General features: G+C 42.1%; 1 protein-coding gene across 1 annotated transcript in view; it reads right to left on the reverse strand.

Moving 5' to 3' along the window:
* TBXAS1 (thromboxane A synthase 1) overlaps positions 1-20451 on the reverse strand; it is a gene marked incomplete at both ends in the record, with an annotated part of 233929 nt that overhangs the window by 139364 nt on the left and 74114 nt on the right. Inside the window, one exon of the mRNA XM_082013978.1 lies at positions 9567-9619. Coding sequence (XP_081870104.1) covers positions 9567-9619 — 53 coding nt within the window. The remainder of the gene's footprint in view (positions 1-9566; positions 9620-20451) is intronic.

Raw genomic sequence — 20451 nt, forward strand, 5'->3', positions numbered from 1 at the left:
TCCTCTGCAATGGGGTATACTTTTGCCTCTATTGCCTGATGAAATCATACCCAGTTCACTACCAGCAGAAGGTCTGACATAAAGCAGACTCTCCAGGGAAAGAAGAGAGGTAGTTGAACAGAAAAAAGGGGTAATTTGAAGATGGTGCCAAACCAACAAAGAAAAAGAAGATATTTTGTTCCCCTTACTACTAATAAAACATAGCAGACTAAAATTGATCCCCAGGCTAATAAGGTAGAGGAAAAACTAAAACCTATATATGACAAAACAATAAAAAAGTAATGAAGAGATTTATGGAAGTAAATAAAAACCTTGGAATGACGTAAAAATTGTCAGGTCATGTTACCATTTTCAGCTCAACATGGATAAGAAAAACAGGGAGGAATAAAAATTAGAGCACGACAGAAAGATAGCATAGGGCTAAAGAGGATGGAGAGAAGTAAGAGAAAGAAAACAAAAGACAGAGAAAATATTTAGGGGGGAAAATTACAGCAAGAGCATGAATACAAAGCCCACAAGACAAGGTTGTCAATGTAAAAAGAAAAAAACAGAACAAACCCCAGAGACAATGACATGATGGCACCATCAAAGGACAACAGGCAGCAATTGATTGGAAGAGCCTCCGTAGAAACCTGTCAAAGCGTGGTCATCCTCAAAAAGGAAAACGTGACTATTTCTAAGAAACTAAATAAGAGACACCCCCAATGCATTCCTGTGCAACGCTTTGGTGTCCTAAGGGCAAGAGGCCCAGTGGTCTTGTCTCCCCAGCATGAGGAGAGAGGGTCAAACCAGCATCTGCATCCTGGAGCTCCTAGCAGGTGGGCATGAGGAGGAGATGGAGCCATGGATTCTCCAGCCTGTGCTGGGGCTTTCAGAGAATGGGGAATGGCAACGGACTGCTGATTTGCAGTTTCTTCTCTACACCCTTCTTCTCCAGCCACCAGTGGGGGACATGTAAGGAAGGGAAATCCCTTTTGCTTGAATGCTTCTTATGGCACACGAGAAAGCAGTCACAAGCTGCTTTTCACAGAATCATTAAGGTTGGAAAAGACCTACAAGATCATCAAGTCTAACCATCAACCCAACACCACCATGCCCACTAAACCACATCTTGAAGTGCCACATCTACACGTTTTTTGAATACTTCCAGTGATGGTGACTCCATCACCTCCCTGGGCAGCCTGTTCCAATGCTTCACCACTCTCTCAGTAAAGAAATTTTTCCTAGTATCTAGTTTAAACCCTCCCTGGCACAACTTGAGGCCATTTCCTTTGGGCTGCCACAATGAAGGGTAAACTGGCAGTAGGGGGTCACCTGGAGAGGCAGTAACCTTACTCTCCTGTGAATTATTGGGCGACCAAAGAGGTCAGGAGGAGGTCCTGAGTTGCAGAATTGGTTTAAAGTTGATCTGCTTCAAAGGGTGGCAAGAAAGGGGAGGGACACACACGTACATTGGGAGGGATGATGCATTTTCCTCCCTCTGTGCAGAGTTGGGGGGGGAATGACTCAGGAACTTCATTTAAAAATTACCATGCATGGCACTGGGAACACCAGTTCATAATCAGATACATAGCGGGTGAAGCCCGAGACCATTAATAGCTACTGAATGTAACATATGGTACATTTCCACCTCAGGTTGCACCAGTACTTCTGGGTGCTGTAGGAAATTCTAATGACAGCATTTAACATGCACAGCAAAATCTACAATACTGCTGTTTTCCCATACCTTCTCGTAGGATTGGTATACTGAAATAATGCCTCAGATTTTTCAGTCTTTTAAAAGCCCTCAGCCTGCTTCTTCCCAAATGCTGAAAAGGGGAAAAAATTACAAGGTGGACTTTTCAGCCTATATAGAAGATTAACAAATGCAGGCTCTGGTGAACGGTGAAGGGGGTAGCTCAAGGTGAAATTAAATCTAGGAAACTAGTTTTTATAACTGTGGAGTTCACTCAGAATGTTTCCTCCCCCTGCCTTGAATTAGGATGACACAGTCTGGTATGCAGGTGCTGATCATGACGGTGTTACATGATAAGAAGAGGCAATCTGTTTAGCAGTCCCATCCCAAGCCCTTTAAAATGATTATTTTAAGCATTAATTAGCTAAGAAGCAGGCAGTACAGATCACAGATGACCCATGCTGTATATTAGGTGTAAAAAGCTCCCCAGGCAGCATGTTTTCAAAAGAAACTTCCGTTTTCAAATAATTTTAACCTGGAGCTCACAAGGACTATGCTTTAACGGCTAAATGCCGTTTTACCAGCGTGCAAGGAAACAGGGGAATGAAGAAACACCTCCCTGGGAGCAAATGGAGGTGAAACCTCCTCCGAGCCAAAGCTGAAGAAAAGCTTTGCAGGAGCAGCAGCAGACCAAGATTTAATCAGGTTCCTCAAACGCTACGATATGGTACAAGGGCCTGCTCTCTGCTTCTCTTGTCAATCTTAGGAGCTGACACAGTTCTGGACAATCTCACAGAGCCTTTCTGTGTCCGGCCGTCTCAGTGGAGCCGTACCAACCAGGGGATTTCCCCCTATGCAGACATTAATTCGCTGAAGCTACGACCACAGCAGTTTGCACACACCGTTGAGTACAGAAATGAGCATCAGGAACGTGGTGCAGGTGACAGGCATTGTCCTTTGCTGCCTTGCCAAGAGCATGTAAAGTGTCTGTCTCATTTGGTTGGATTTCACACTCTTTCCAGAGGTATAAAAGATTACATCAGGTCTTTGACTTAGGTTGGCTTGAACAGCTGCAGTAGAGTCATGGAGCAGTCATGGATGGAGGAAAGAAACTTGGAAAACACACAGCAGTGAGCACATGCTTGCAGTTCAGCCACCCCAGGGCAATGTCTGGAGTCTCAGAGAAGAGACAGTGAGCTTTGCATGCAGACGAGTTTACCATTTGCAGCAAACATTTCCATCCAAATGGCTTTGCCTGCTCTGAGGGCTAGGACTGTGACATTTCAGCAAGCCTTTGAGCCTCTGTCTGTGAATACCTAGAACATAAGTGTCCCCGGACCTGACCAGGACAGCAAGAGGCTACGGTAACAAATCAACAGCCATCACAAAGTAGACAAGCTCAAGTTGCATGGTTCTCACGGGAGGTCAAAGTCCACCCATAAGATTTGTCCACAGCTAAGAAGACCTCATTAATGAATACCTTTAACGTTACTAGTACGCTAAGCATCAATTTGCAATGTTCCAGAGACCTAAGTACATTTGAAACACGCCAGAATTAAACTAGTCAACTAATTTACCATAAATTCTGCCTACAAACTGCATCCCACAGGTCTCCGTAAGCAGAACGTAAAATACTCCATAATGATCAGACGGCCCACAAAACCGATTACAACTGTAACAATAACACTAGGCTCCAATTCTCAAAACAGTGTGGTACACCACCTTTTGGGTAATTCTTTAGGCATCAGTCGCATAAAAGGCTATTTTTTTTAAGACAAATTAGCCCTAGAGAGAAGATGAGAAACTGGTGATGATATACCCATACGTAACTCACAGGGCTTGTTCCAGCAGCTTCATTTAACCATTGGAACTAACTATAACCAATACCTAATTATGGTTAAGTTGTGGGGAGTCAGATGGAGATGTAGAAACATACCGTGACACTACATTTCTGTCAGGAATATTGTTGGGTTTCGGTTCTTTTTTTAGAAGACAACTTTAAAAGAACAGATTACTATTAGCAAATTCTTAAAGCGTTAATTAAAAAAAATAAGAGGTCTGAAAGTTTAATTTAAGAATGTTAAGATTCTCCTATTGTTCAGTCAATTTTTGAGATAATTGTTTCTATTTCAGAGAAAAACAGCTAGCACATTACACAGAGGAGCAATAAAATTTTCTACATGCAAAGTGCTGTCAAAAGAGAGGGTGGGGAGGGGGAAGAAATTTTTTTCTCCCCATTAACTTCTTTCAGCTACGATAAACCTAGGTGTTTATGTGTACCAATAGCAGTAAAAATATTTTTCAGGCACAAATGCAATTGTTTCTTTTATGGTCCTGATTCAGCAAGGTAGATAAACTTCTGCCTAACTTGAAGCATGTTGAGTAATACCATTGACTTTAATGGGATTACTCAACGTGCTTAAAGTTAGGCACATGTTTAAGGGTTCTGCTGTACTGTATCCACAGTTTGCAAGTATTTAAAAGAAAAAGAGATAACTCTAATTCATAATAGCAATTCTGAGGCTGATCAACAATCCTATAGAGTCAAAGAACCTTATCACAACACATAAATGAGGAAACACAGTGAGAAAAACAAAATCTTGGTGGAATATGTAACACTTTACTCTGGCCAAAAAAGTATATTGCTCTTTAGGAAAACAAAAATCCAGGCAAGTGAGGCTACCAAAAAAATCTTTATCAGGTTAAGTGTGAAACAGCAATTATGAAGAGCTATAGATCAGGAACAGGAAGCCTGTTTTATTTTCCTCCCCCCTATCCTTGCCCAGGTATGATTTTTCTCTAGCTGAAATATGAAAGTAAATGGTTTAAAATATCAAAATAAAGGAAGGACCACAGGAGAGGTAGTAAGTCCATTAGATTCCCAGTGCAAAAGAGGAAGTCAAATAGGATAAGATTGTTTCATAAAACTAAATTATTTCTTTACATGAGCCTTCAGAGACAAAGATGGGAATACCTGTCCTGGGATTACTCTTTCCACATAAAGCAGAATAAGGTTAGAAACAGAGAGGTTAAAAAAAGGTTTGTGATATTAAAATGGCAAAAAAAGACGCTATTTCTTCAGGTAAATTAACTGCATGATGAAGACATCAGCTGTTGCCTGCAGGAGGAGATCCTGCCCCTATCCGACTTTGGTTTGCCCCAACACGTTTGAGGAGGCCAGAAGGAAGGATAAGGCTTTGAGAAAAGTTCCAGTTGCCCAAATCCCAGAAACATATGCCCCTCTCTTCTCCACAAAAAGGGAAGGCCCCAGACCTCCACAGTGACTAGCCCAGTGTGCCTCAGCCCTGATGCTGAGGCCAAGAGCAGCAGCGAGAAAAGCCTGTTTCTTGTCCACAACTGTTTGATTATGGACTCACCCGCAGAAATGCGAACTAGTGCCATCTGCAGCAACTTTTTTGGGGGAGAGGAGAAGTCAAGAGTTAAGACAGAACCAACTCTGGCTGCATAGACTTCTCAAAAAGCTGTCAGCTGCCAGCGTAGTTTACAATCACAACTCACCCCTGGACAGATTTCAAGTTAGTGACTGTCTCCATGATCTATCCTAATCCTTTAAACCACCCAATCATTTAAGTGACCAGGCTTGATCTTGGTTCCAATAATGACTTACTAGGAAATCATTTAAGGAATATTAGGAAGTCTTTAAGAAAAAAAAAAAAAACCACAAGCCAGAACCCACAGATCAGACATTGAGTATTCCCATAGACACCTTAGAAAAATGGCCTGTCCTATTTTAAGTGGCTTTCTGTGCGTTACTTAAAAACATGCTGAAGTAACCCACTGCAAACCAAGATATTCTTTATATGGAAATGGAGCTCCAACCACATCTGTGCTTTCACAAGGTGCTTCAGGAGTGCCTGCACCTTGACATGCTTTCTGTGGTACTCTGCTGATCCTGGTATGCTCATGCTGGAGCCCAGAAGAGGCTCAGGATGGGTAGATGCAGTTTGCTGCTGGTGGTTTTGTTAGGGACTGAGAATGATTTACAACTGGAACTTGTCAGAAGTGTTCTCATTAGTTCCTCTCCCCATAAGAAAACCCAGATTTTGAGCTCGTTGCCTCCCTTTGCCAGCTCATAGCCTGACAACCCTGAGCTCAAACATCCTGATTGGTTTCTGCTTTCTAGAGGTGGTTTAATCCAAACTCCATCTTCTTGCTACTCCTAGACCCATCTCTTCATCCCTGCCTTACTTTGTTCCTGTACTCTTTAGCACTTATTCTGCTACAAAGCTGTTCAGACTTTTCACAGCAGGTTGAGAGTTCAAGTGAAGGGAGAGTAAGAACAGGGTTTGACCTGTTGCAAGCTGTTTCAGAGGCAAAAGGACATGAAGAAAGAGCATCACCCTAAAAATTGCACTGAATTTTAATCTTCTGTTCTTACTCTTTGATTATACACAGCAAGGTCTATGTTATGAACTCTTACACTCTTCCCCACATCCAAATGCATTGCTACAGTCAAAGGCAGAAAAGGTTCATTCAACCCAGAGGCAACCACCTGCCTGCTTGGGGCTGTATTGTGTTTTCTGTTTCTTCACTGGTAGACTGTTGTTGGGCCAAGAATTACTTACTTTGGCACTATTCTCCAACTCCAAATCAGCCATACATGCTTACAGTGCTGTAAATTCATAATGATGCAATCGCAGTAGAGTGGTCAAATGCATATGAAGTGTGTATATAAAGTAAAATTAACTCACTGCCTCTACAGCTCTGCTTATGTTATAGCAGTTACTGTTCTGATTCCATAAATTATACTCTCTCCCTTTATTTCACAGAATCGCTAAGGTTGGAAAGGACCTTCAAGATCATCAAGTCCAACCATTAACCCAACACCACCATGCCCCCTAAACCATGTCCCGAAGCGCCACATCCACACATTTTTTGACTACCTCCAGTGACGGTGACTCCATCGCCTCCCTGGGCAGCCTGTTCCAATGCTTGACCACTCTCTTGGTGAAGAAATTTTTCCTAATATCCAATCTAAACCTCCCCTGGCGCAACTTGAGGCCATTTCCTCTTGTCCTATCACTAGCTGGGAGAAGAGACCAACACTCACCTCACCACAACCCCCTTTCAGGTAGTTGTAGAGAGCGATAAGGTCTCCTCTCAGCCTCCTCTTCTCCAGACTGAACAAGCCCAGTTCCCTCAGCCGCTCCTCATAAGACTTGTGCTCCAGACCCCTCACCAGGCTCCTCTTCAGCCCAGAAGCTCTTTGTTTCTCTGTCTGCTCTTACCACCTATTTCTGATCAGTAGCCATAACCTACAATTGAAATGGAACTATTGGATATGGTGGGCGTGAAAGTAAAGTATCAAAACATCAAAGTTCATCCAAGAAATAAGTGATGCAAATCACTAATTTCCACAGAAATCAGGACTACTTTCCTGCAAAACTCTTACCACCCTGTTGCAGGATCTCTTCAGAAGTCACGTCGGTGGCTTGGATTCCCCTGTTAAACAGAAATGTTCCAATTCTGCTTTTGCACCAAACCAGAGCTGTTTGTTTCTGCCTTGGCCTCCATCTTGGGCCATGCCTGTATGAAAACAGACAGTTTTCACAGCACACACTCACAACTGAAGACTATTTGCATTGTCTCTCTCTATGAAAGAATAATATCATCACCTCTCCTTTGGATCTGCACACGGGAGTGAAGAAAAAAAATGCTTTTGTGACCTACAAAAGCCTTACTTGAAATAATTCTCTACGACTTGAGGCCTTTTGGAATGGAAGGGATATATTGTTTTGACTTGATTAAAGCTGAAAAGTTGATTTGACATCCTGTTGTCAAGGAAACCAATTCACACACAAAAGAAAACAGTTGTGATGGTATCATTCAGACTATTCAAGTGACCTTAGAATGAAAAAAAGGCTTCACTTCCAAAGATTTGTATTCAACTCACTTCACCACTGTAGAAGTAAAGATCATTGCTCTTTATGCTTATTGGAAAGCAGTTTTCAATCTGGAAAAAGCAAAATGCCACATCTTCTTCCAACTGCCAGATCCAATACTTTGCTGGGACTATACATGTAAACACACCTACCATTTAGTGCCTATTTCAAAGAACTACAGAAAGAATCACACAGAAAACATATAGGGAAGGAGAAAGAATTTCTTTAGTTGAACACAGAAAACGTATAGGGAAGGAGAAAGAATTTCTTTAGTTGACAGGACTGTGATAAATACCCCCCAACACATACCACACCTATTGAACAGCAGCTCACAAACCAGGTTTTCAAACGTCCTCCTTCAACTACAAATAAAGCTTACCCCGAGCACAGCAATGTTTAAGAACAGCTTTGTTTTCCTAGGAGAGATCAAAAAGCAGCATTTTTTTCCTCTATCAGCCTCCTAGATGCCTCACAAACTGAGTTTTTCATGCATGCAATAAATGGGATATAGTTACGCTCATTCTGCTCACTCCTCCTACCTACAGGATCCCAAAGGGGCAGAACTGTCCTGGCTGCCCACCACCACCACCATCCAGCTTTGCAGCCCATGCAAGTCTCACAGAGGTTTCATTCCCCAACAGCTGTGGGTAGATTGGAAAAACGAAACTTTCTGTCTATCCGCTCACAGATTGTAATTATACATCTCTTTCTCTGACGACATAGCCTCTGCCTGGCCGAGTGAGCAGACAGACGACTAAATAGCAACTTGTCTCGAATGCCTCTTAGAAAAGAATTGGCATGATATTAATAAGGAGGGAAATACACTGAGGAATGAATGCCAGTGTTCTCACATTATTGTCATTTAAGGGCATCACACCAAAGGTCACGGAGATAATAAGCCTCAGTCATTTTCCATTTGTTACACAACATACAAATTGCCATAGCGTTAATGAATATCTTTCTCCATTCCTGGCCAGCAAAGATACCATATTATTTCCTCTTAGACAAGTACCTAACCCTTGGAATTCATTACTTCCATCGCTTCTTGTGGCACTTTGTCCTTAGGGCTGAGCATGAATGCCACAGCGGCTGTGACTGGAGCATCAAATGCTTCATACGGCTGAGCCAGACTTCTTTCTGATAGAGCTTTTTTGCTGGAAGAGCATACAAAGCATATTTATAATATTTATAGTCAAATATGCACACACACATTCATATATGCTCTCTTACAACTGTCTTAAACCCCTTGCAGAACACAGGGGAAAAAAAAATTGACATTGTACTTTGTTGATATTGCTTGATACTTACATATTGAAATAATAGTTATGCTAGAAACATTGACAACAACAGTAGAAGCTACCATGAAATAACTGCATTTCCACTTAAAATGATGACAATTGGAAAGTAGTTCTTGGAACAGAAATGACATTCACAAATTGTGGAAGGGCTTGTATGAAGGGATATACTGCTTAAACCCTCTTTACTCCTAATAAACTGCTAAGATAGCACAGCTGAGCTATAGAGAGAGAAATGCCTCATTTCTAATCTGTACTTCATTATATTTTAAGTTTAAGAATTTTGCATAAATATAGATAGCAACAGCTGAACTACATTCATACTATTTCATAAAAAAATTAGGGTTTTTTAAGACAACAAATTATTATTTCCACTGTTCACCATAAGTATAAAGAACATGCAGATGAAAAGAGAATATTGAAGGCTGATAGCTTTGTACAGTTCCGAACAAACTAAACTTAACGTGTATAATTAAAATTAGAAAGAGAAGAATTAAGTCCAACACCAAATACTGAACTAAAATAAGCCAAGATTACTTTCTGCATGTAATCAAACAACTTCCACCTCTGTCCCCCAGACTGAAACACCGCACACTACGTTTTGATGAACATCAAAATCCTGGTATTTTCTCCTCTCAAACCCAAACAGCAAGAGCCAGAAAAGAAAGCAGCTGATGACACTGCTAAGCTTACCCACAAACAGGTCCATACTCCGTGATGAGTTTTGTGTGGTTTTCCCAAAAACCCTGCATAAAAGAAAAGTAAGAACTTATTTTAGAACGGTACTTAACAGAAACTCTATTACACAGTGTAGCTAACACTCACACCAAAGCTCTGAACCTCAACTAGGAGAACCATGGTATTAACTCATAACCTCACCTTTCTCTCATTGTCCATCTATGATAGTAGAGTCTAGAAATGATGATTGAAAGAAATGCCAACCCCATAAAAAACCTGGAAAGCCATTAAATATGTTATCATCAGGGGTTTACACTCCAAAATATGTTATCATTTCAAGTTTTTTTTTTTAACCTAATTTCATGATTAGGGTCCTTACTCATAAGTTTTTTCTGATTTGCGTGTGGATGGAAAATCCTGACAAATTAATAACAGAGTAAGTATATGACTTACTGCACACAAGAAAAACACATGGAACAGGGAAAGGTTGTACTGTTTTGGTTTTAGTTATGTTACTAAAAAAAAAAACAAAAACAAGAATGCAAACCTGCAAAGTTGGGAGTTTAGCAGAAGGCAGTCATTTGCAGATTTATTTTAACGAACTTTTAGAATTTTTACTGTGTTTCATTTTCATAATTGATGAAAATTGGTATCCATTTATCTAAATAAACCTGCCACTATACTAAATTGTTAGTGTCCTAAATGAATTCAAATTGATTAATCTGAAAGAAGGTGTGCAAAATGCATCCCAAAAGTGAATATAAAAAAATCTGTTTTAACAAAACTGCGATATTTGAGAATCATACTGCATTGTATTTGTAACTTGTTTGTGGAAAAATAACACATTTGACTGCATTAATCTGCATTTATATTAATTCAAAAAAGTCTATTGTGATCTATCTTCATTCTTCAGAGAGAATTCACTAACAAAGTAGAATACTTATGCCTCTCATTGAATCTTTCTTATTTTTTAGAATAAACTACAGAATATTAGCTAGAACAATATAAACTATTGCAAATACATTAACTGCAGACATAAATAAACAGTACTGTGTAATGTGTATGCTTTGGGAGCATTTTACCACACTAAGCAAATCTGGGAATCAAAAGTAGTTATCTTATCACCCTTGGGTGCTAACTTATCACGCAAATCAGCAAAGCACTTGCCACCACCTAGAGTCCTCCTCTTGTAGAGCCCTTCAATAGTTTTGTATTCTTAATACAGTTGTGGTTTGGGTTTTTTTTTAATGCTAGACTTGCAGTATGTTTATTCTACAGGACAATATATCTCTAGATTAAGACAAGAACTTTAAGTTTTCCTTAAGCTACAAAAAGCTAAAGCACTGGATGATGTGCAAGGAGAGACACTAAAGATAAAATTATGAAAGAGGTGGTTTAGATGATTGCCTGGAAAAAAAAATATATATTCCCACCTGAAAAATACCTCACTACTAAGGTAAGAAGAAAAGCCTCATCCATTAGCACACAGAAACTAAGGCGGACAAAGCCTTCATGGTACCACAGATACATACAGCTAACTCAAGAAGGCTTTTGTCCGCAGAGACCGAGGGAGGGGAGGAGGTACATAACACGTTGCACACCAACCTGCGTTTTGCTACAGCGAGACTTCAGCAGTCGCAGGATTTCAGCCTGCCATCGCTATGACTCCGGCACCACAAAGGTCACCTACTGCCCTCCCCTGCTGATGCAAGGGGAAATCCTGGGGCCACCCCCCCCCCCCAGCGCTATTCCCCGGGCAGCCACCCAGGACTGCATGAAGCAGGCTCGGCCGGCGGGCGCGCTCCGACCGCTTTGCCTGGGAGGGTGGCTCCCACTCGCACCGAGACATCTGACGCTCATGGCCGCACCGAGGCTCCGGCGCGACGCAGGGCAGCGCTCGAGGCTCCGGGGCAGAGTCAAGCGCGGGGTGCAAAGCACTGCTCTATCACAACGGTAGCAGCGGCACAGGGCAGAGGGACATCCAGCCTTGGGGGACGATGCCGAATGAGGTCTGCCCTCCAGCACGCTTTCATCCTAGCGCCAAGCTTCAGCGAGGACATCCCAAACTACAGCCTGAACCTTGCCTGCTAAGTTCTGCTTTGGATTGCGAGCACGCACGCAGGTATTGCGCTTGCTGGATCCACCAGCTGCATTCCAGCGAGCCAGCAGGATATTAACATTTACAAGAAGTCTAGGCTTTAAATGATTCAGTGAAAAAGCCTTCCAGAAAGCCAGCTTCTTGGAAGCGCTGCTCCTGGCTCAGTACAGCAGAGGGGTCAGACAGAACACATTTCAAATCAGGCCAGTTAACCAATAACTGGTTTTCCACCTCCAGGTCTCCTAAGTGATTGCACTGGCTTAAAATTAACCACACGTGGTTTTTCTTCCCCAAAGTGAGGAGCACAAGCCTGCAGGATGGGGGGAGAGGAGGAGTTGAAAAGTATCTGCGAGACACTGTGAGAAGGCACCCTTGGGAATTTTTTTTAAAAAAAGCACTTGTTCTCTACGCTCTGGGACACTTTCTGGGAGTCGTCCTGCACCACTGTGCACACACCCACGCACACCCCTGCCTGCCTCCGCCACCCACCCCCGGAACCCGCTGCTATCCCGGCCCCCTTCCCGGGCACGGCGAAGACGCAGGCACGGGTCCCGTCAAGCTGCCTGGGAAAGACGAGGAGACGCGAGGCGGCGGTGGCCGGAGCACCGGCGAGGCGGAGGGAACGTGTGTGCGCGCCCCTTACAAGCCAAGGCACGCCTTCCAGCTAGGGGAAGCTGGGGTCATATGAAGGCACTTATGTTTCTTCTCAACAGCCACGAGGAAGGCAAATGAACTCGTGGTCGTCTCCGAACACAGTGAGGGGATATGCCACGTCCACATAGTTCTGCCACTTTTGCAGCATCATCCCTGAACACAGCTTCTAGTAGACAGGTACCTTGAAAACATCCTCCGCCTCCAATGAGTCATGTTTGAAGCACAGCAAGCCTCATTAAGTGCTTTTGGTAACTTATTTACACTAGCTGAGGTCAATCTGCTCCAAGGCTCATTATTGCAGGTTTGTCCAGGTTTATAATTGCAATCGTACTTAGTACCTACAGGATAACTAAGCGCCTGTCCACCAGCAGCAACTGTTTTATAAGGAAATGGAAACAGAGACCTCTCTGACTCAAGATCAGCCAGTGGGTAAACACAAGGAGAGGAAGCAAACTCAGAAATGGTGCCTGCTGACATGTACCCAGTGGCTTAGAACAGCCATAAGATAGCAGCTATAATGAAGCAATGTGGGGCTTAGGAAGAGGATAATCAGGGAAAAACAGAAACTTATGCATTCTGATTTTTTAGGGAAACAGAAGGAAACAAAAGCAAAACAATGCACAGTATTGCGAGATGACACTGTGTGCATCAGGAGGAACCATAGAACATTAAACAGTCACTCATAAACAATGAAGTGTAAAATCATAGTCAGTAATGCTGTTCCAAGTCAGAAAAAACATATAGCCATGTTTTCTTTGTTTGGAAGCTGCAGAATATGAATTTGAATTGTCATCAACAACAACAACTCAGGAAAGGGTTGGGGCAGAGGGGACGTGCTGCATGTGTGTGGCCCCTACAGTGAGGTACCAGCCTGATGACAGCCCATTATCAAACAAGATAATGCAGGAGTATGAAAAGCTTCTATCCCTGAAGAAACCGTATTTTACAGCATCTGGTACACCATGGAAACAGCAGCTCAAGTGGGCTGACTGCTGCACATCCAGAAGGCTTCTTTGTTTAGATGGCTGGCAGTTGCCTCCCTACAGGGAATATTGCATTCTCCCCTTCCTCTGAGCGTGTATCATCAGGTGCATCTGCAGGTAGAACAACTCACAAGGCCAATCTTGCTCCCAGGGATACAGGTGCAACCCCTGTAGAAGGGAACAAGATTTGGGTCTGCATCAGCCTGAGCAAAGTCTGGTCATTGCCAACCATGTATCTTGAGGTATCAAATGTTGAGGCTTCAGCCTGAGCAGCACATACATGAAATGGCTTCAGAAGACACTCCGTAGGCTCAAGTATCCCCTTTCCTTTTTTTCAAGAGATTCTGCCACTCCAAAACAGATTCTTCAACAATTTTCTCCTTGTTGTATATTCACCTTTCCTCACAGCAAGGAAAAAAATCTGCAGCAATGTCATCTTCCCTCCTTGCTGAAAATGGGTGTAGGCACTAAGCCAAAGTGTTCAGAAAGAGCCGAGTAGCATCATACATTTCAATTTTTGGAGTGGCTAACATGAGTCTTATCCAGCTTATTCTTATTAGTTGCTCAATACCTGTAGATGTCATGGCTGCAAATGGGGACTGAGTGACTAAGTTTGAGCTAAGCTTAGTGACCCAGACTGCATGGAGGATGCTTTGTAACTTTTCAGCTTGCTGCAGCTGGAAAACAAATCATGTGGTTTATGAACTTAGCTATACTCCTTAAGTGTCACTAGAAAAAACAGTTTGAAGAGGGCCATGAAGCTGTGATCTAGCAGATGCACATTTCTGACAGTAACTCAAAATTTGGTCTCCAAAAAAGTGACTTCCAGAGTGCAATGAGTGTATCCCTTGAATTTTGTAGTGTACTGAATGCCACAAAAGCTACTGTGCTGTGTGGAGATGGATGTGGTGTGCCCCTCAAAATCCACTGTGAGTGGGAAACACCACCCATGCAAGAATAGCCAAGGGAAAAAGGTTTCTTTTGTTGCCCCATTCTGAAAAGCATCAGACATTACCTGATGTCAGTCACTTACCAAGACAGCCTAGATTCAAACCTGTGACTCCGAAGCCAAAGAGGCCACATCCCAACACTAGTCCCATACATGCTCCACCCTCACCACCCTGTAGTCAGACATGATGTTCTGTTTCACTATGATGTGAATAACCACAGCATCCTTGTCTGAGTGCACACCTCATATCAAGGGACAAAAATCTATAGTTATTTATGGTACATAATGACAGTTAATCACATTTATGAATCAGATTCTTAGAACTCAATGGGCTTCATATGTCTTTTTTCCTTAGACCACCTAGGAAAACAATCAACTACTAATAACCTAGTACCCAAATTGATTTGTTTGGCTTTTTTTTTTTTAATACAAGCTAACACTTAATTAAAGCAACTTTGTGTCAGACTGCAGCCAACTTTGAAGGGATGACCCCAGACTGCACATCATCTCCAGTAATAATCCTAGCGAAAACACTAGGATGCCAGCAGAAAAGAGGGGGAAAACAGCATGAACTTCTAACCAGCCTGATTCCGAGCCATGTACATAGTTTGTTTCCTTTGATCGTTACCCTTAATGGCTGTCCTCTGTGTGTAATTTGGTTTAATTTATGTGTATGCCATTTCAGATTTTAAAACACACATATAGCCCTTCCAAATTTATTAAAAACAGCCTTCCCACCCTTAATAGTTATTAAGAGAGGTTAGTGTTATGTAATTAAGTTAATCCTCATCTGTAAAGGCTAATTAACTGAACACTAATTGAATCTGCATATAAAAATTTGGACAATGTGCTCTCATTATACAATTAAAAAAATTACCTGAACTAAATACCAAACAAATTGTAAATTTTTTTCCTCCTACCTTTTCAGGTCTCTAAGGAAAAACTAAGTGGGCAGGTTTCTTTCTCTCTGCTGTATTAGCCCTTGCTGTCTGGAGCAAGGAGCTGTTGTATCGCCATTCAGAGAAATGGCTCAAGTCCTTCCCTGAAAGATGGTTGTTTTCCCTCTGCCCTCACCCCACGCCTTTCATCACCCTCCTCTTCTGCTCTCTGTCACTTGCTCTGATCAGAGAGGCCAGAGGCTCTTGGGGTAGAGTCACATCACCCAAAGGATCAGATAGCATCAAGGTATCACCTCAATTGATCATATCACCCAAAGGATCAGATGGCACAATACAATTCAGTCACGCCAATTCACCACCCCAAAGCCTGCATGCAGCCAGTTCGAAGCTGCCTGGGAAGTTTTGGCAGGGTACCATTTGGCAGGGTAGCCTTTTGCCCCCAAAGATCACTTGCCAGTGAAGTCCTAAAGAGAAAACATCCTCATTGCATTCTCCTCTGCCTGGGCGTGCCTGCATTACAAAAGCAAGACATGTTTTGGACCCTTTTCAGACTTTGCTTGAGACATTTACAGTTTAAAACAGCCAGGTTTCCAAGAGGGAATTAAGAAAAGCATATCATCCTTTCTGGTATTTGCTGTCTCTCCCCATTAACCAGGTTAATGGCTGATTCTAATAGGCTAGTAACTGAAGAGTCGGCAGGAGGGATGGGAAGCCAAGCAAGTAAATACACAGTTGTGAGCCTGACCTCAATAGCATGCAAGATTTCCCAGTGCATGGAACATACACAGTCCTCAGATTTTGTCACAAACTGCACCATATGTTTTTAACATCTGAGTCGTAAGCACCAGCACTAAGTGGCATGGCTAGACAGAGCAGCTGCAGCCCATTGACATTCCCTCATGCGCCACTTCTGGCCCACCAGTAACAACCTGGCACCCTGCTTCACAGCAAATACCTTAATGAAAGAGGGTCAGACAGAGGAATGGGAAATGGGATACACCATGTGTTATCTTTCTTTGGGGCAATAACACATGTTCTAGGTAAGGGGACAGTGGCAGACATACACAGACTCCAGTAATGCACTTGGTCTGGTGGCAGGCGGACAGTCATCACACCCAAAAGGATGAAGATCAGGATAAAAATTGAGAGACAGTTAACATACAAGCTGTAGGGAAATGAGAACGGACTGATTTGAAAGAAAAAGTACAGGCATGAAAGGAGGAAACCCATAGACTTCTCAAGGGTCAGTCTTGGGACAAACCTTGTTCAGTGTTTTCAGGACTGACTTTGGCACAAAAAGACAGACTTCAGTCAAGCGCATTCATGATTCTGAGTTGAAAGGCAGATTCTTTCCTCAACAGGCAGAGAGATTGAGATTGTCATATCAGAACAACTGGATGACCCAAAGAACCTGAACTGCAGCAGAGGAGAGTCTTTAGTTGAAAACAAAGCTTCATGCCCTTAGAGGGACTATGTTAACTCCAAGAACTTCTGCAACAGTAGATTGTTTGAAAATGACAGAGAAGGGAAAAACCTAGATGGACACAACCACAGCATAAAGATGAACAACAAGTATGATGGAAACTATAAATGTCAAATATCTGGGATATGCTGTCTCTGGAATCCTGCGTGTAAATCTGATGAGCCACGTTCAAAAGGAATGAATTAAAAATGGAACGAGTGGAGAAAAGGGTTACAAGGATCCTCAGGGAACAGAAGGCCTGTCTTACAACTAGTAATTAGGAGAGTTCATTTTAGCAAACCAAAGGTTCATTTTAGCAGACCAAAGGGAGGAGACATGCTTGCTGTCTATAAATGTACTGGGAGTAATCATCAGGGAAGGAAAAATATCTATTTAATATAAAGGCCTACATTACTAAAAGATCAAATGAGGATAAACTGCCCATGGATAAATGTTGCTAGAAATTAGATGGAAGTTATTGACTATCAAAGTAGTAAGATTTTAGAACAACCTGCCAGTCAGCATAGTGGGGGCAAAAACCTCAAGGCGGGTTTTGAGGCACGAGATATGACAAGATATGGATACTTAGAAAAAAAATGGAGTGTAGGCTGACACAGCCCATCTATGTCAGCCCCTCAAGGTGATACACAGCCACTTCCAGAATAAGAGCGACTCTTGTTATGGAAAAGATTTACTGCACTTTCATATGTGCACACTGCATTCACACTTCGAGTTGATTCACCTTAACTTTCCAAAGCATTCCCACATAGATATGGCCTCAGACATTAATTTGGCATACTGCAATGAGATTCTTGCTTGCTTTGTTTTTCTCATTTCAATCTCATTTCACTTTACAAACTTCATTTCCACAACATCTCTGGGATGGTAAGTGCCCATCTGTCACAGGTGGGGAGTTGGAAGTACACAAGATTAAGCAGTTTGCCAAATGCCACACAAGAAGTCAACGGTAGAGCCAGAGATGAGTTGCAGGTTTTTCAGTCTTCCTTCTTGGTATCTTACAAAACCATTCCTTCTCTGCCACAGAAACACAGACAGCATATGAGATAGATAGGAATACCAGCAAATTCGATCTATTTCTGAACTTTCAGACATATCACATGCCTGAGGCTTCGGAGAAAGGCAAGAGGAAAACAACCCTACATACATGGTTAACTCTAAAATGCTTTAAACAGAGGGAGGCTTCTTACTCACCCAACTGTTAGCTTAAGATTCAATTATTCTTATCATAATATGCATAGCTACAAATATAATTAGTCATAAAATTATCCAGACACTCAAATTATTCCAGCTGCTGTATTCGATTCCCCAATTCTTGCAATGATGAATTCTCCAGACTGATTACACTGGCTAAAATAATATTTCTTTATCTATTTGGAAGTTGCCTGACATTAGCTTAGACATTGTTTATATCTGCTGTAGAGCTATAACTGCAACCTTACTATTTTTATTAGGACTATTGTCTAGATAACACTTAAACCTGCTAGGCCCTTATTTTACTTCATAGTAAATATCACAGAAGACACCTATTCAGGCTTCTAGGAACCTTTGTCAAAAACAGAAAACATGTCATTATGATGATATATACAAAAAGAAACACAATTTGTGCAATGTGTGTTCATGAAAAACTCCATATGAGGTCTTACAGACTCACTGCAATTTCTGATCCTGTGATAAACATATTTATAAGTCAAGAAACTAGAAAAAAGAGAAAGGAATGATGGATTTTTTTTTTTTTTAACTAGAGTATGTAATTTCCACTAAATCTCTGCTAAGTTGTCTTCTTTCCAAACGGAGTTTGTTTCTCTCCTACACAGTCTCTTCTTGCATGTAATTCCACTGGATCGCTAACCAACTTTGTTGCCTTTCTTAATATCACTACATCCTCAAATTACAGCAGGAAAAGAGAGAATTACAGTGCTCTCTATAGGAGGGAATCCATTGTGCAATAGGAGAGCATTGCAATGTGTATTTTCACTGTGTGCTCAATGTCTCTCAGATGGATTAGCATAAGCATTCAGTACATCTTACTAATGGTGAATGAATTTTATTAGTTTTCTTTGCTGGCCTCCCTTAAGGGAAGCAAAGCACGGACTGCATAATTTAAAGGAATAAAAACAACTTCTTGTAGGACAGACAGACATGCTAGCTAAATCTAAGGAAAACAAACATTTTGGGAGTACTCTGACAATACAGCACTGTTTTAGGGGGTAACAAATTGGCATTTGGAGAAATGAAAGTTGACTTCTTCCCCAAGAGAGAGAGATAGGGACTCTTTTCTCCAAGGAGTTTCTCCACTTACGAAGAATGTCCCCTTCCTTCTCAGATCCATCAACAGCAGATTCCTTCAGATTATGTAAATGTCTCTTTTAAGGATAAAAGATATTAACCAATCCCACTGTGCAGTAGTCTCAAAGTGCAAACAGACTTTGAAATAAGTACTGGGAAAATTACATGTCCACGTGCAAATCTTGTATCTTCACCTACAGAATTAGGATGACAGTGTTTAAGCTTTCTTTTCTGACGCAAACGCAGGGATATCTCATATTGCTTTAACTCACTAGTGCCTAAGTGAATACTATTTAGACAGGTGGGTTTCAAGAAAACCTCAGGTTTAGGAAGCAAAATTACTCATTCATCAGGTGGTAATATCTCAGCCTCCTCAGAGACGTCTCCCTTGTACAGTGCTAGGGGTCTCTACCATTGTTTATGAACTGATTATAAAAATCAATGCCCCTTAATTATCTGTGACCACCAAATTTGAAACTATGAAACATACATCTGAAAGAGCTAAAGATTATCACCAACTCCATCTGCATTCAGCTCCCAAATTTTGATCTTTTATCATGACGACACTAAGACACAAAACAGTGCCCAAATCAAAGCACTACACTGCACTCAGAGTGCTCCATCAAGGGAAGAGACCTGGAAAGAGCATTACATGTGACAGACATTAATCATGCCACTAGGACTATTTCTGTATTTTAACATAACTGGACAAGCCCAGCTTACTCTTGTCTAATTCCCACCTTGTATGGACACAGGCTCTCAAGCATGAAAGGAGAAAAATGTCCCTATAGATTGTACTGGCCTCTGACGCAGAACAGAGCACGCTGCTATCTGTAGCATGGACAGGCCAGGCATAAGCATGACAGGTCCCTTTTTACTACCATCTATCACATGGCACCTCTGGAAAAGACACAAGGTTAGGGGCAGACAAGTCAGCTTCACACACACAAGCCTTGAAGTGAGCCCATACATTCAGCAGGGCACCAGGGGGCACGTGGCTGATGAGCCACAAGCACCTTCACCCTAGCCACGTCAACAACCAACCCCGTGTGCTTCATCCTGCTCCCAGAGAGTCCACTAGGTAGGACAGACCTACCCTAAACCACTACAGACAGAAATGTTTTGTAAGATCCTATGCAGAACAGAATGGTTTTATCCCTTTGGGAATAAGACAAGCTGCAGCCCCAACAGCCACCAGCAGTTGACGCTTCACCTATCTTAAAATAATTATTCCAACAAAATATCCTTATTTTCATAAGTTAAGCTACTCTTCATGTTCTGTCCTGTAGCCAAACACTGTTGAAGACCCAAGCCATCCATGTGGTAGCTGGTAGGATCCAAGCATGGAAAACAGAGACACTAGAAAGCAGTATCAGGCCTCCCTGAAACAAGGGATCGGGAAGACGACAGGCAGGAAACACACAGTGCCAACCCCTGCATGGGCTGGAGAGAGGATCACCAAGAGCAGTAGGAGCCGAGATAGCACAAGGAAACCAAATGGGAGGCTGCAGTGGAACAAGAATTTGGGACAGCTCTGGTAATCGGCAA

Source organism: Phaethon aethereus (assembly GCF_964289735.1).
Source record: "Phaethon aethereus genome assembly, chromosome: 1".
NCBI classification, from domain to species: domain Eukaryota; kingdom Metazoa; phylum Chordata; class Aves; order Phaethontiformes; family Phaethontidae; genus Phaethon; species Phaethon aethereus.